Source organism: Ammospiza nelsoni, chromosome Z (assembly GCF_027579445.1).
Source record: "Ammospiza nelsoni isolate bAmmNel1 chromosome Z, bAmmNel1.pri, whole genome shotgun sequence".
In the NCBI taxonomy this organism is placed as follows: Eukaryota; Metazoa; Chordata; class Aves; order Passeriformes; family Passerellidae; genus Ammospiza; species Ammospiza nelsoni.
The window spans coordinates 52,028,035-52,044,497 of record NC_080669.1 but is presented as its reverse complement, the minus strand read 5'-3'; the positions used below and the strand labels follow the sequence as shown (position 1 = coordinate 52,044,497).

Sequence of the window (16,463 nt, the reverse complement as noted above, 5' to 3'; positions counted from 1 at the left end):
GGTTTTAAGGTGCATCTTCTTGAATTACTTGCTACTTCTTCAGCTTATAATGCTGGTTCATGTTTACATGGACATGCTTATATGTCAAATTTTGATACCAGCTCTTAAAATGCACCAGAAATTAGGGTTGTTGCATTGAAACACTCTCTGCCAGTTGGCTCTGACATTTTAGCATTTGTAACTTGGTCTTGCTTTATATGCTAGACGAGGTTTATGCCAGCCTAATTGGTTGCTGGCATTCCTGAATTTCCCAGCTGCTGTATTCAGCTGTGTACTAGAAAAATATAATGGAATACTGTTTCCAGAGAGCAAGAGGCAATTGTAAAAATGTAAATGCTTTATCTGACGCTTCAATAACATGTAAACTTTTAGTAACACAAAGAATTTTTAGGAACAAATTGTATGAGTACATTGCCAGTGTAAATACTGTAGTGAACATTATCTCTTTAAGCTCAGAGTATTTGGAAGATGGACATAACTTTTATTTTTGTTAATATGTGAGTTTTTATGGGTATTTTTCAGCCCTGACTTTTTTGGCCCGGGAAGGGATGAAATCTGGCCCAGAGATGGAAGATTTATTGTGATTCTTTTGTTACGGCATGCTGGCTTACTGTGTTTGTTAGAGTGGGGGCTATTTTCTGTTCATTCATCAGCCTGCTTTGATCTCTTCTCACTCGTTATGGCAAAAAACATGAAACCTTTTTTAAATATTACTTGTTCTCTGTCAAAAGTAACAGAGCACAGAAACACATAGTAGGACTTATATGGTGGCTTTGTGATTATTTGCAAGCTGAAAAGTCGGTGACGGTGTCACAGGTTTCAGCTGTCAATAGTGTTTTTCTTCAAAATTTTAAAAATCTGGTAATGTACTAAGTATTATTGGAATATTGTATCAAATATGTTCTACTAAACAGATATTTTTCATACATTGTATTTTGTTGCAGACAGGTAAAAGATGTTATAAAAGAAAGGTCTTTTAAGATATGGATTAGGCTCTGCTGCTTCAGCTAACAATAGCTTGCAAGTTCCCAGGCAAAGTAATCTTGGGAATGAGAGTTCATTAACACCACAAAGCATTTGTGGGTGAAAAACAAGGGCACCTGTAATAATAGGGGATCTGTCTCATGAGAATCAGTAGAAAAAGTATGTAAACTAATTAAAAATACAGAAGTTTGATAGATATTCAAAATACCATGTACTGACCAATGAACTAAATGTGAGTGTATTGTCAGCCAATAAGAGCTGACACAGTGCTTTCTGATAATCCTATAAAATATGACCTATACAATAAAGATGGGGCTTTTCCTGCATGAAGAAAATGGAGTCTCGGCTGACTTATTACAGCAGTTTTTCTCTTGATTCTGAATTGACAGCTGGGTCAGGCCTTAAAAAAGAAGCAGAAGATTATACCAAAGTAAGCTTTAATTCCTACTTCCCAGAGTTTTTGTGTCCTTGCAGCCTGGTCTCAGCACACTCTTTGCAGAAGAGGCTGGAATGGGATTAGTACAGGAAGATAGCAGCTTCTGTTGCTGCTTTGCTGAAGGACCAGACAGCTCATTGAAACAGTTCTACAACAGTGTTTTTGCACAAAATTAAGTCCCTAGAGGTTATTAAATGCTGAAATATTAATGGAGAGGTGTATTCAGGATGGTGAGAATGGTGCTCAGGAAGCCCAAATGGAAGGGTTTGTTCAGAAAAAGCATGGGTCAGGGAAATAAAAACAAGAGAATGCCAGAGGACAGAAACTAAGTGAAGCAAAAAGGGGAAGCTTTTTATTTAGAATGTAAAAAAACTACTTAACTTGCTTTATTGTGGGAGCGACTGTTGTGCTTTGGGCCAAGAGAAGAGTGTAGGCTGTAAATGCATGTGTAACGTGTGCTGCCAGTGAGGCAAGTGCTGCAGAGGTGAGGGCGATGCTGCCCAGGGCTGCCGACTGCTCTGCAAGTTCCTGACTGCTGCACCTCACCTGAGCTGCTGCTAGTCTCTTCCTCCACACACTGTGAGACAGTACAGGGATTTGCTGTTACCTTCTGTGATGCTTGCCTGTTTTCTCCCTTCTTACTAAATCTTAACTAGATGTGAATATTTAGGCAGCCTTTGTAATAGAAGTATTAAAGGTATACATTTGTTACTCTCACTGTTAGCTGAGATAATTTGGGATATTATTCAAGGTTTTGCTTTCATTCTGTCCCTCTGCAGGCCCTAGAAGGCTTAGACTGTAAAAATCCTTTTTTTTTTTTTAATTTGGAAAACTGTCAGATTGTGACTGAAGTGGCTAAAACAAAAAGCTGAAACAGTCAACGGAGCAGAAAACTAAAAGGGGTTTGTGGGGCGAATAGCTTTAGAAAAGAAGAAAAAGTGCAAGGCAGAGGAGGCCCAGACTGATGCATCTGTGCTGATTGTACTGCGTTTTACCCTGAGAAGGTGCCTAGCAGCAGCAGCAGCAACAGTGTATGCTCAACTGCTCCAGGACGATCACTCATGCTTTGGGAGTGCACGTAGTCCTAGGGGGTGGCTCATGGCAGGTGGAGCAAAGGATTACTTCTGCATAGTATGGGCATCATTACAGGAGGGTGTGCGAGGAGCAGATGATTTGGATTCATGTTCTTTAGAAACCTCAGTTCTTGGTACTTGAGGGCAAAGCTCGGATGTGAAATCAATGTGACACTTGGGTCTTGATCCTTTTGCGTCTGTGCATGGCTGTCCTGCTCTTCCAGTTGCTCTTCTGTACTGTGCATAGGAAAGAGGCCACAAAAAATTGCAGTGTACTATATATTTTAGAAGAAAAATCCTTATTCCTACTGAAGGTTTACTGGTTTTATCTTACTTTGTGGGGACTTGCTTCCTTTGGGTCTTGCAGATCTTAAGCTCAGCAATCTGTGTAAGTAGCTCTTTTTAAAATAATATATGTTGTTCCAGGCAGTTTAATTTTAGTTGGAATACCACCTAATTGTTGCCTATAAAAAATGAGTATCAGAACACAATTTCAAAGGGATTAATTTCAGTGTTGAGATGTCTGATGTTGTATCAGTCTAGAAGGGGGGACAAACGAGCCTTTGTGAAGGGCACCTAAGGGACCTTTAGCACCTGTCGGAATCTTCTGGTATTGGACTTTTCTGTTCTCGAGGACAGAGAGTCTGAGTGGTGTGGCTTTCCTGAGAGGTTCTGTTTTCTGTTGATTTCCTGTTGATTGTGATTTTCACTTGGATGTTGACTGTCCCCATTACAGGCTCTACTTGTGGATCAGATCCGAGCCACTTCACACTGGGTGGCCTACAACCACATTCTATTTATCACATTTTTTTTAACCATCTTCTTCCTACCTCTCTGTATATGACTAAGTGCAGGAATGAAAATATATTCTGGAAATTTTTTCCACCAGATAATTTCCATCAATAAATGATCACCTTGTGTTTGCTTTCTAGGCCGAATTCACCAAGCTATGGTAACATCTCTAAATGAAGATAATGAAAGTGTAACTGTTGAATGGATTGAAAATGGGGATACTAAAGGGAAAGAGGTAAGCTCATTTATTTAGGACTTTGAAACAAATGTGTAATCTATTTGGAATTTGTGCTGGAAACAAAAATGAGACATAAATCTTAATTTACTTCATGATTCTTTGCTTACAGACTGTTTTGTGCAGAAAGTGTTGAGCACATTGTTTTCTGTTGTAAATTTGAATTCCTGAGCTCTGTGTCAGAGGTTTTAGACAGATGTTTTCATCTATTGATTTTGAACCGGAGTACAAAGGCTGACTTTGTTACCCAGTTTTTACAAGTAGAAAAATAAAATTTTTAAGAGGGAGAATGACACACAATTCAGACAGGAAACTAGTAGGAGAGCTAAACTAGAAATTTTCTTGTCTTTATATTATTGAGGAATTTAACTGCCAGTTTGTTTGCTTATTCACTTATTCTTGGCAGCAATTTTCCAGCCTTGCCTTCCTTATGAAACTATGTCTTTTTGTGTAACACTTTCCATCCGCATCTTCCTTTAAAATTTGGACCATGTTAGCCAGTTTAAGTTTGGAGAAGCATATCAGAAGTAATTGTACTTTACACTTCACTGGTTTTGTGAAAACACAGGGAAAAAAAAGCCATGAGAAAGTCCCGAAGATTTCATCAGCTGAAGACACACAGAATTTATACAGCACTGAGGTCTTTGAAAGCTTCAGCAAAGAGAAATAGAAGTCTATAAAGACCAAAGCTCATCAACATTTTTATAAAATCATAATTTTACGATCCTGCTCCTCTTCCCTTACATTTTACAGCAGGTTGAATGACAGTCAGTAATACTTTAAAAAAAAAAGAAACCCATGATAAATTTAATATGATTTCAGCTATCGTTTGATTTTTTTTTTGGGGCCTCTGCAATTTATTTCTTATGCACTGTCTGGGAAATTTAAGATAACTGAGATCTCCTTCTTTTTATGTTACAGAATGTCTTACATATTTTGCAATAATTGTCAAATTACGATAGTAATACTAGCTATTTCTCTTTTAGTTTGATCACCTTACAAAATTATACTATCTATTGGTCATTTGTAATTCATCCTTTTACTGAATGAAGTGTTTTCAAATAATACAAAGACCAAAGATTCATCTATTTTTAGTGAACAGAAAATAATTCAGATCTTAGCATGAACAAATTGTGGGGTAAAACCACTTAATATAATTACTGTTTACTGTCAAACATAACAGGGGATAAAGAGAGGATTTATGTCAAGTGTCATTAATGTGTTTTATGCTCTTTTTCACAGATTGATTTAGAGAGCATATTTTCACTTAACCCAGATCTTGCACCTGATGAAGATATTGAGCCTAGCCCAGAGACACTACCACCACCTGCTTCATCAGCCAAAGTAAACAAAATTGTGAAGGTTGGTAATATCTATGCAATGTGTTCTTGGTAACTTTACAGTAGTTCTATACATGATGTCGTGCTAGAATTTTTAACTTAACTTTTGTGTCTGTGGTGCTATTTCATAACAGTGTTCTTTTCTTTTTCCTGTGTTGAATAGGGATTTCTGTATTTTTTTCAGAACAGTTTTGAGGGAGAGGAAGTTGGGAACTAATATTTGTATAACTAAATGTCTTAATGAGGGATAAAGAAAAGGTTTTGGAGTTTTCTGAAACATTACAGACAGTTCAATCAGCCTTCATCCCTTCACTTTTCCTGCTGGGATTTGCAATCAAATCTCTTTTATTGAGGCTGTGTTATTTTTTTTATTCACTGGAAAGAAGCACAGGTGGGGTGCAGTTTATGCTTTCAATAATATGGTAATCAAATAAGAGAGACTTCTTTTTTTATAGAGTCGACGAACTGTGTTACCTAATAAGAATGACCCTCCTGCCAGAGATAATAGAGGTAAAAGTTATCTTTCCATTTCAATGAAGTTAAAAATATGGTAACATTTTAACCTTCTGTTTATCTTGCATTCCTTAATAGTTTTGCATTTCTTATTTGGTATATAGGCCTGTGACATGTAAAAGATATGGTATATAATTCCTAAAATTATTCCTGTGTATACTTAGGAATTTACAATATACAAATAATATTTATATGCAAGTTTAAGCAATATATAATTATAAAAGTTAAGCTGAATTGACTGATGGTGCAGAAATTTGAAGATAATTAATTATGCAAGGGTAAATCATGCATGGACTTCTCATATATAGGTGTCCTCAGCTTATTTGAATGTTTCAGTATACACTAAGTATCATGCTTTAAATTTTTAAAATTTTCAAATTTTAAACTATTTTTCTTAACAGCCTGTTGTTTTGTAATGGTCTGTGTGTGAACAGTCATAAGAGTATAATTCTTAAGTCCTATAGATTTTTTTATCACTCTACAGTTAATAGTGAAAAAAGGTGAAAAAAATTGCTGAACTGCCACAAGAGAATGGGTGAAAAGTATGTATTGGATGAATACAGATAAAATGTATCTCTAACTTGTGGAAGAATAGTTAGTCTTTATTGTTTTCATTTTCTCTCCTACATTGAACTTAACTGACTTGTACTGATGATAGTGATGATGATGATTCTTCTTCCAAATATTAATCTACTAGCATTTCTTCAGACTAGATTCCAGTCCATCTGTTTAAACTTGGAAAACAAGTAGGCTTGCAAGTAATCAGACTCTTCTGATGTGGACCACTTTTGCCCTTCTGCCATTTGGCTCTGGGGGTATTAAGCAGATTGAAAATACAAGAGTATTTTGGGTTTTTTTTCCTATATAGTCTGGTTTAAATATGAGATGTCTTACTGATGGAATATCCTCACATCCATACATTTTTTCATTTGTAGTAAATTATCTGTTTAGTATGAAATAACGCTGTAACTTGTATATTAATGTGTACCTTGCGTCTTACCATTCACTGTTGGCCTAAATATTTTTCTTTCTGGCTGTATAATTTAGCTTTTCTCAGCACAGCACACTGTCTTATTTTATCTAGTCAATTTATACTCTAAGCTAGATTTCCTATGATATGTGGAATGATGCCATTCATCTTGTCTGTCCTGTTCAAAATTTGTTTCTGTAGTTGTTTCTGTGTTGTACAGTGTGCTGGCCTTTGCTTGGAGTCTCATCTCTGGCTACTGATCAAAGCTGATACCTTCACTTTAGTACTCTTCTGACACACTCTGTTTTAAGTGTGTGCAGGAAATGGGCCAGCTGAAGCAGAGCTGTTCAAAGCAGCTATTTGAAATACAATTTAAAGTATTCAGCTCTATCACACATGCTTACATGCTGACCACTCCCACTGCATTCACTGGAAAAAGACATCACAGCATTTTCAGAAGCTGGCATTCTTAGCACATATAGAATCAATGCATAAGTTTAGACATATTGGTTGTATCTGTATCCCTTCTTCCACTTACAGATTGTGCTGCACTTCACTGGCCTTAATTTCTTTTGCTTTGCTCCTCCAGTGATCATAGCCTTAATGGGGTTGGGGCATTTTGTGCAATCTAGAGAATGTGAAACAGCAGGACTTCTTTTCTTATTAGTCTTTTGGGTATAATTACAATATTAATAAAATTTAAGCACTTTATGCTTCAGGACTGCGTATCTCCAAGTAAATTATTCATTCTGTGTGTATAGTAAGTTGTACTAATTCTGCAGGATTTAAAAATATGCACATGCAGCATTGGTACTTAATAATCATGTTGTACAGCACTAGGGTAAAAAAGTCTGCATACCAGATGTTTTTATTAATAGACTTTCCATGAGTATGGCTCCTCCTCATCCACAGTAAATTGTTGTGTTTGGAAAGGGGCCTCATTTTATCTCATCTTAACAAAGCATTTCAGAAATGGGTAGAAAGATTACTCCTCCATGTCCAGATGAGCTTTTTGCCTTTCCTTTGCAGTGGTTGGTTCTGCACGTGCACGACCTACTCAGCTTCCCGAGCAGTCTTCCTCCTCTCAACAGAATGGTAGTGTTTCAGATATATCTCCAGTTCAAGCTGCAAAAAAGGAATTTGGACCCCCTTGTATGTAAATCGTGTATCAAGGACTCGTTCATTCTGGGCATTACATGTACATTCTCTTGGATTACGTTGTTATCCATAAATGACAAATGGTCTACATGTTCAGTTGTCTGTGAACTTCCTTGAGGAGCTTCTCAGAAAGCTGTGGCTAAACATATGTTCATTTTCATCATAATTGTACTAGTATTTGGAATTTACTTTTCCTTTGTTTTCTTTTAACCATGGTAGTATTTTTTAGTGCTCTTTTTTCCAATTTTTTTTAAAATTTGTCTGGGCTTACTTTTAATTCAAACCAAGAGATCACATGTATCTGTCCAAGTATTTTTTCAAGGTCATATATTTTTGTTTGTGTGATTATTGTCCCATTCCCATGGCATTTTTCTAATAAATTTTATGTATTTTAGAAATTTAAATGCCGTAATGATTCTTCACTAATCAGATTTGCTTGAAAATATAGTAAATAGTTAATGCATTCTAATTATTGATACATTAATTTAATTGAAGTTTACAGTGTAAATATGGAAAGTATTTTTAACTTGCATCTTTTTCCTTAAGCACGTAGAAAATCTAACTGTGTAAAAGAGGTTGAAAAATTGCAAGAGAAGCGTGAAAAAAGAAGGTTACAGCAGCAGGAACTTAGGGAAAAGAGAGCTCAGGTTAGTATTTTTAGCTCAACTGAAAATCATACATCTGCAAGAGAAATCTGCAAAATTATGCTTTTTTCTGTCTTTAATAACTTATGGACTGTGATAATCTTGAAAATAAGTGTCAAATTTGTCAAGATTTGAGAATATTTTGTTGTTTCATAGGATTGTTCTCATAATCTACTACTACTACTTTAGATGGTTTTCCCCCTCTTTTTTTTTCCTACAGAAATCATTGCTTTCAATTGCTGTCTTGCTGCATGTTCTTTAGAGAACAACTACTGATCATAGCTATTTCTTAGGGAAAATGTATTTTTGAAAATAACCAACTTTTTGACTTTTAGAGAAGTCTGTTATTCTACAGGAGGTAATACAACATTTTGATAAATTGTTCATTATAATCTTTGATACTTTATAGGTCTATTTGAGGCTCATGTTGTAACAGTGACTTCTAATGTTTCTTTCTTTAAACTAGTCTGTACATTTGTAATTTCTTCATGCTAGCAGCTTGGTAGCCAATTGTTAAAAACTTGTGTGAAACGAATGAAGTTGCTAATCCTTTGAGAAAAATCTCTTAATATGAAATGATTTTCTGTCAGAATGGTGTAAAAGCTTTAGCAAAGCTAGGAGTGTAATCTTGTTGGCAGCTGTGTGTGTGTGTGTTAGTCTCTAAAGAGGTAGTACCAGTCTGCTACTGACATGACAATTGCCACCATCAAGTAAATCATTCATACAATTTACTTTTCATGGTTTAATGTTTCCTAAAGTTGGCCTAAAATCACCTATGTTAAATTTGTGTTTTATAAGTTACATTCATTTACACAAAACATTATAATGTCCTTATGTGTGAAGAATGACCATTTCTGGCTTTATATATTAAAATAGTTTGAAGTGGTGTTACTTGTAAAATTTTCTTTTTATTGCTTCTGTGAACACCCCTCTTGCATCTGAGTCTTAAACTTTTGTGTGAGTAGGTTGTTGTGAAACACAGCAATAATTCACCAAGCAATGCTAGTGTGCAAGACCTTTAAACAGGGCTTGAAAAATATTAGGTAAATCCTTTCTCCATGATAAACAATACTCTTTTCTGAATGTTATAAAGAAGCATTTTGTGAAGGCTTACTGTCAGCAGTTTTTAATTCTGTGTTGTGAGAGTGAATGACATCAAGGTACAGTCAGCTTCTGATCACCAGGACACAGCTTTTTCTGAGGCGAGGATTGGCTGTGTCACAAGTGCAAAGAATGAGCCAGCTCCCTTTCAGTTTAGTAATCCAAATCTGTTGCTTCCTGAGAGTGCCTACACTGTGTCCACAGCCAGCTGTGATTCAGAAATTTTATATCATGTGGAGGTAGCCATGCAAAACTTAGTAGGGTCTGAGCACCAGAACTGGCTATATTTGGCATCAACAGCATGTCCTGAAGTGTTGTAAAACAGGTATTTGCAGGGAGAAGTGACTGGAAGTTGTTTCATCAGTTCTGCAGAAAAGAGGATAGGCTCAGGCTCAGCTTATTGGTGCTCCATGCATGGCCTCTTACATGTCCATTCACTCTGGTATTGGTTGCTCCAGGTTTAAGGATGGGTTATCTTCTGTGCCTGTGTCATGGGGTCAGCTGTCCTGGCTGTGTTGACTGCCTTGCTTGTGGGGTGGGATGAGGACCAAAAAGTGACTTTGCTATGTAAATGCTGCTCAGGAGTAGCTAAAACATCCATGTATTATCAACCTTGTTTCCAGCACAAATCCAAAAGAGAGCTGCATATCACATTCTTCTATGGAGAAAACTCTATCTCAGCCAAAACCATCACAGCCTGGATGTAGCCTATTGAGTGTCCTTGGGATTGCTTCTGCTTTGCTGTGGGTGTGGGAAGATTTGCAATGCATCCAAATATGTGTGTAAATTAACACAGGACCAATAGTTAGGACCAAGCTGCTTTAACTGGCTTGTATCTAGCAGGATTGTGTTTAGAGCAACTGGGGTTCCTGAACTGTCCTCTCTGGTGTGTGTTGTTCCTGTATAGTGGAGTATCTGTGCATTTTTCAGAGTGCCAGACCTGAGATAAGGAAGTGTTGACTATATCTTTCTTCAGTGTGGAGGTGCTGGCAAAGGCAGGACTAATTTTTCTTGAGTAGACTATTAATGACTCCTCAAATAATAAGTATTTTCTATTATATGCCAACCAAAATGACATGGGAAGCATATAATTGTTTCCTTTATGGTCAGTAAATTAGCTACATCAGAGTGCAAAAAGGCATTAAACTTTTATTAAACTTGCAAGAGACATTTCTGGTGTTTTGCAGAAAAAAAAAGATCATAGTTAATCAATTAAGGCCTTTTCTGGAAACAAAAAAGTATATTAGAAATTCTGTTGCTTACTTTTTCCTAGGATGTTGATGCTACAAACCCGAACTATGAAATTATGTGCATGATAAGAGATTTCAGGGGAAGTTTGGATTATAGACCACTCACAACTGCAGATCCTGTAAGTATGCCAGCAGCATGGAAGTGTGTTACCCTTCTGTGTTTTTGCTGTGTGTTTTCTTTTTTTTTCCCATGCATACTTCTGTTAATGCAAAAAATAGGTATTTTAATATATATTAGTATTTAATATAACACTGGTTTATTTTTCTAGTAATTTGTTGATACTGAAATGAGTAGGTTTTGGAAGTTGTACTTTACTAAACTGTTATTAAATTATTTAAATATATTTTTACTATTAAATAATGCCAATATGTACTAAGTAGTCACTCGGCCTTTGTATGGTAAATTTTCCTGGGATGCTAAGGAATGTACACACAAAGCCATGAAACTTATTTGAAGAGCTGTCTTCAACATAATGATTATTATTTAATCTTTGAAGGTGATGTGATTCTGGTTTGCAGCCAAGTCAGAGGAGTGGAATCCTTAAATGATCAAAACTCAGATTCTGTGGAAATCAGAGAATGTGACAATTTCTGTCAATAGCATATTTACCCTGTTAAAGCTAGATTTGCTTTCCTAATCCAATAGTACCTGTTGATCTATTGGATTAGATCACTGTCTGTGGGGAGTTTTGTTAACATATGGTTCTCCCTTTTGGGTTCTTGGCTACTGTGCAGGCACAAGGGGTTTTTTACATTTTCAGATGACTCACTGTCTTGGAAATTTCACTTTGTTTAAGTCAAATAAAGTTAAATATTTTGTAACTGGAATTGAGATACAGTTTACTGAAAGACTTTCCTTTGCAGATTGATGAGCACAGGATTTGTGTTTGTGTACGAAAACGACCACTCAATAAAAAAGGTATGATTGTTGAAAATATGGTTCATTTGTTTATCTGAAAAGCTGCTTCTGATAGTAACATTATTTGTGTTAAACAACTCTAGAAATACTAGGTGAAGAGGTGAAGCTCTTATATTAGACAATATGTGTGATAAACCTAGAAAATTCATAGACTTGTCATAACCTGGGGAGAAAAGTAGTTTACCTGACACAGTTTTATGTAGTAGGAGGTGAGGCGCAGGAAGAGTGTGATTTTTTTCCCAAGATCATCTAGGATGTATTTAGTTGATCTGGAAATTAATTCTGCTGTAATCTCTTCACTATTCTTACGTTGTGTTAGGATCACTGTCTTTTTGAAGTATGCTTCAAGTGATCTCCTGAGCAGAGAGTTACACAGTGAAAACTTTCATACATGTTTTTTATATATATTTTTGTACTTCCAAATGATCTTGAATCAGACATCAAGGAGGTGTCTTATGATGTGGCTGGTGCCTGAACTTGTCCAAGACATCCTCACAGGGCTAGTGGACTGCAGGCAAACAGAAGACTTGTATCCCCTGGAGTTGTTGCTCAGGGCTGGCAAAGTTACTCTAGAGCATATCAAATGCCACTAAAAAATGGTTAGGTACTTAAAAGAACCCCTTAATGACTTTTAATTTTATGTGATGAGTGTTTGAGTTACTTTTCTTACTGCCTGCTCATCAGACTACAGTCTGTATTAAAAAACAAACCAAACAAAACCAAACAAAAAAAACCTGTTCAGCTTTTGATTCTAGTTAAATTGAAATTTTGACTTCCTAGGAAGCTTTTTTTACTTTCAGTGGGAATTCAGAACACAAATGCCTACTGGATTGTAGCCTGTCTGAATCCAGTGCTGCAAGATGTTTTTTTCCTTCTCTTTCTCTTATATTCTGTTCAGATGAAGGACTCAAAAGAGCACCACTCTGATGCTGATGCAATGTGGGATGCTATTTATTGTTTTTGTACTGTCAGAAGTACACATTTAGGATTATCTGAAGCATGCCCAGAGGAAAGTGGGAGAAAGATGTTCCCTTTCCCATACATATGTTGATACCCGTATATAGTTAGGTTTTGAGTTATTTTTCCCTTTCACATTGCTGCTTCTATTTTTTCTTTTAATTTTTAACTTTACTATTGGGAAAAATGTGACTTTCTACCTGTGCTGGAGGTGAACAAAGCGAAATCACAGTAAATGAAAATAGGTTGTTAAGAGACATGAGTTGGGATTCAGATGCAGGATTTGATTTTGTGAAAGTTGAATATATTTGATATTAGTGGTTTGGAGCTATTAAAAAAGTAGATCAGAGGTGTTTGTAGAAATATGAATGTCTAAGTAAAAATGAGATTGATGCTTACATCTGTTTTGCATTTTTAAGAATAAACAGTAATAAAAAAGTTGTTAACTAAATAATCTGTGAAGGGGATGATAATCTAGTACCCGCATGATACAATCTCCTGAAAACACTCAGTTCACAAGAAACATTATTTCTCATAAAATCATAGAAAAGCATAAAAGAATTAAAGATGGTAGACTGTAATCTTATGATTAGAAAAAATAAAATTAATTTGTTTTGTCATCTCAAAAATGCAGAATTATCACCAAAAACATTAGGTATTCTCAGCATTAATTGTTCTCTGGATTGACTTCACAGGAAGTAGGTGTTCAGAGTGACACTTTGAGATTTTAGTTCAGTGACATGTATTTATAATTGTGAAATGTATGATGGGTTTCAGAGATGTTATTCCTAATTTTCATCAGCAGATAATGCAGCTTCTCATACCAAATGGATAGGAGGAAGTATATGTCTTACTCCAAACAACTTTTTAAGAAAAATCCTCTTCTGGCTAGTTAAACTAAAATGTTTTTACTGCAAAGAATTGTCCATCATACATTTCTTTTTGTCACTGTTCCTTATTTATTACCTGTGATTGCTGCAGAATAATCGCATTTCATTTTATTGCAGTGCAGTTGAAAAATTCATTATACGTTGACTGGAATGTGCATTTCCATTGGTGTGTAATGTAATGCAATGGTAACCATCGTACTGTTTGATCAGGATGTTAATTCATGAAAAGGTTTCTATCTGGTTGTATAAAGTCATGTCAAATTCTTGAACTGCATGCCTTAAGAAATTTTACAAAGAAATGCAAGTAGGATGCATTAGTGAATCCTGACTGTATACACAAAGGGTCTTTATTTTTGTGCATACTATGGATCATTGGGTTCTCTGTTTTGCTGACTCACATACCATAGAACAATTAGTAGTAAATTGCAGTCCAGTATAGTAATTATAATCTAGGATCTCACTGTTGAAGTCACAGTGATAGGAAGGATCATTATAATTTTCAGCTTATTCTGCTTACAAGATAATATTTTGAAAGTATTTTACTTTAGAAGAATTATATGTTAAAGATATGTACTGTAGGTTCCAGGAGGAATGCACAAATGAAAATGTCCCTGAGGAATGAAAGCGAAATTTAAAGAAAATACCAAGATAAAATTGGTATTTTATCTTGGTATTTTATCTAATTTCTCCACTAGAGAAGATATTTTTAAAAACTCAAAGGATATGGCAGTGAGCTGTAGAAGACTATATAATCACTGAGGAATAAGACCTCAAGTCCAAGAAAGGTGTTATAGACGGCATAACAAGTTACAATGATAGTGCTGTAGTTAATGATCATAGTCTTTAGTCCAAACAGCTTTGTACTTCTCTTTAATTTCTAGCAATTGGTAGAATAGGATGCTTAGACTTCCAAAATGAAATCTCTTGCTTAGCAGACTACTATCTAGGCATCAGAAGCCCAAATCCATTGCAGTGTTGTTACTTGGAGGAGCTGTGTTATCTGAGATGTTATGAGAGTGTAAACAATGGGAAAATGTAAAAAATAATGATGTATTGTTAGTTAAATTTATATTTCACTTATTTTATAGAAACTTTAATGAAAGACCTTGATGTAATAACAATTCCTAGTAAAGATGTTGTGATGGTACATGAACCAAAACAAAAGGTGGATTTAACAAGGTACCTAGAAAACCAAACTTTTCGTTTTGATTATGCCTTTGATGACACGGCTCCTAATGAAATGGTTTACAGGTATGTGTATATGCTTTTTTTTGGTAAATCTTTTTTCTCATGTTTTTTCCATACTAATGACTGTTACACTTACATTGGTCTTAGACTTTATTCCTATTCTCTTGTTACCAGTTGGTATATTGCTACCTCCATTCTTTTACCTGTTTAGTTTTGTTTTAACTCTTTATCCCTAATTTTTCACCTGCACTGTCATTTCCACCTCTGTTGACCTCAGTCCTACTCCCAGTCCTCTTCAAAGCCCTGCTGCATTCCAGGCTCTAGCAAGTATCGCCTGCCTCCTCAGCTGCTGATTACTTAAGCCATGTAATCAGTTCTCCATTTGCTTCCAGGTTATTGTCTTATTATTAGTGTGTGTGCAGCACCTGAGAAACCTGAGTCATGGCTTTTGGTCATCAGGGAACCTGGAGGAAAAGGAGAGCCCTAGCACCAAAGAGCTTGCAGTCTGAATATAGGATAATTAAGAGATGGAAACAAATCAGTAGAGGGTGAGAAAAGAGTACAAATAAAGTCAGAGAGTGTATATTGCAGTATTGCCAAGATGCCTGAGCTAACATATCTTCTGGAAGCAATCTGGCTGATGTAATGTGGAAGTGCATAGAGCTCAGTTATCATGCTGTAAATGCCAAATCCTTCTAATTTAAAAACAAACAGCAGCAAAGACACATATCCTTTCTTATAGGCCAAAGATATTTGGGTCTCCATTTTGTTCTTTGCTCTTCTGTTTCAGTTCCACTGTTGGTATGGAATAATTCACACAGCACTTTTAAAACCATGTTTAGAAGTGGCTATTTCCCTTGAACGAGTCACTAAATGAGGTACATACAGTAGTGGGCAAGGTTAGACACTGACATAATATTGGTCAGAATCTTAGTATGCATCTAAATAACTTTGAAACTTTTTGCAGGAAATGTTGATATTAAAAAGGAATTTGGTGAAGATATAATTTTTCTTATACTTGGGAAATGCTTCCCATAGTCTTAAAAAGTATTGACAGAGAAGTATCTTACTTGTTGTTTTTAATCCACAGCTAGGAAGTCAAAGTTAGGATCATGCCCTGATTGATAGTGGATAGCAAAAGAATTCTTAAAAGGTTGTGAAAATAAAAACTTCTATATTATGTTTGTTATAATTAGAGAAGGGGGCAAAAGGAAAATCTTATGAAACTAATACTAACAAAAGAGTTGTAAACAGCAAAGCTGTATCCTTGGAGATTTCTGTCTTTGCTGGTTGTCTGCTGGAAGCATCTTTCCTTTCCTTGATGCTGAAGAGCTGTGGGAGAGCCAGCTGGTTGATGATGCATGAAGTAATTATCTTGCTTGACAATCCATTCTTCTAATCTCCCTCCTTCCTTTATTTATCTGTGTGAACATGATGTTTAGTGGGAGGGGTGGTATATTTTGGTATACAATGTTGTTGTGTTTTGTACTGAGTTTTTTCAGAGTTTTTATTAGCTATGTAATACATTAATGGCAATATAGGAATATATTTTAAGATTATTGTATTCAAACTGAAACAGTAGATCTCTAGACTTTCTCCTTCTCCCTCATATGGCACAATAATGATCATTATTTGACGGGCAATCTGTTTTAAGGTCTTCCATAATAACAGAAATAAGAGTCGGATAGGTGTCATCATGTGCTCTCAGGGTCATACTGAGAAAAAAAATATTGTGTCGAGATGCTCCAGTTTTCTCCAATATGCTAAATTTATGGTATATCTATGCTGAAAAAATGTTCAGTCCAAGGTAGAAAAGTACATACTCTATTACTTCTACTACTATTATTATTACCATTACTACTACTGTTATTATTTTGCTTAACCTGGATTTTAAGTATTTTTATCCACGAATCACAACACAGAGTTGCAAATCTTTGTTAATATTAAAAAACACTCACCAGTTGGAATGGATATGCCATATCAGTTTTAAAGGACAACCAGTTCAGGTTTCTG

General features: G+C 35.6%; 1 protein-coding gene across 3 annotated transcripts in view; it reads left to right on the top strand.

Annotated features, from left to right (window-relative positions):
* KIF2A (kinesin family member 2A) overlaps positions 1-16,463 on the top strand; it is a 57,703-nt gene that overhangs the window by 20,183 nt on the left and 21,057 nt on the right. For 2 of the 3 annotated variants that reach the window (XM_059491777.1, XM_059491776.1), the window contains exons 2-9: positions 3,426-3,520; positions 4,763-4,882; positions 5,316-5,370; positions 7,373-7,495; positions 8,048-8,148; positions 10,520-10,615; positions 11,361-11,415; positions 14,351-14,513. In XM_059491777.1, coding sequence (XP_059347760.1) covers positions 3,426-3,520; positions 4,763-4,882; positions 5,316-5,370; positions 7,373-7,495; positions 8,048-8,148; positions 10,520-10,615; positions 11,361-11,415; positions 14,351-14,513 — 808 coding nt within the window. The remainder of the gene's footprint in view (positions 1-3,425; positions 3,521-4,762; positions 4,883-5,315; positions 5,371-7,372; positions 7,496-8,047; positions 8,149-10,519; positions 10,616-11,360; positions 11,416-14,350; positions 14,514-16,463) is intronic. The other variant, XM_059491778.1, reaches the window with a different exon arrangement.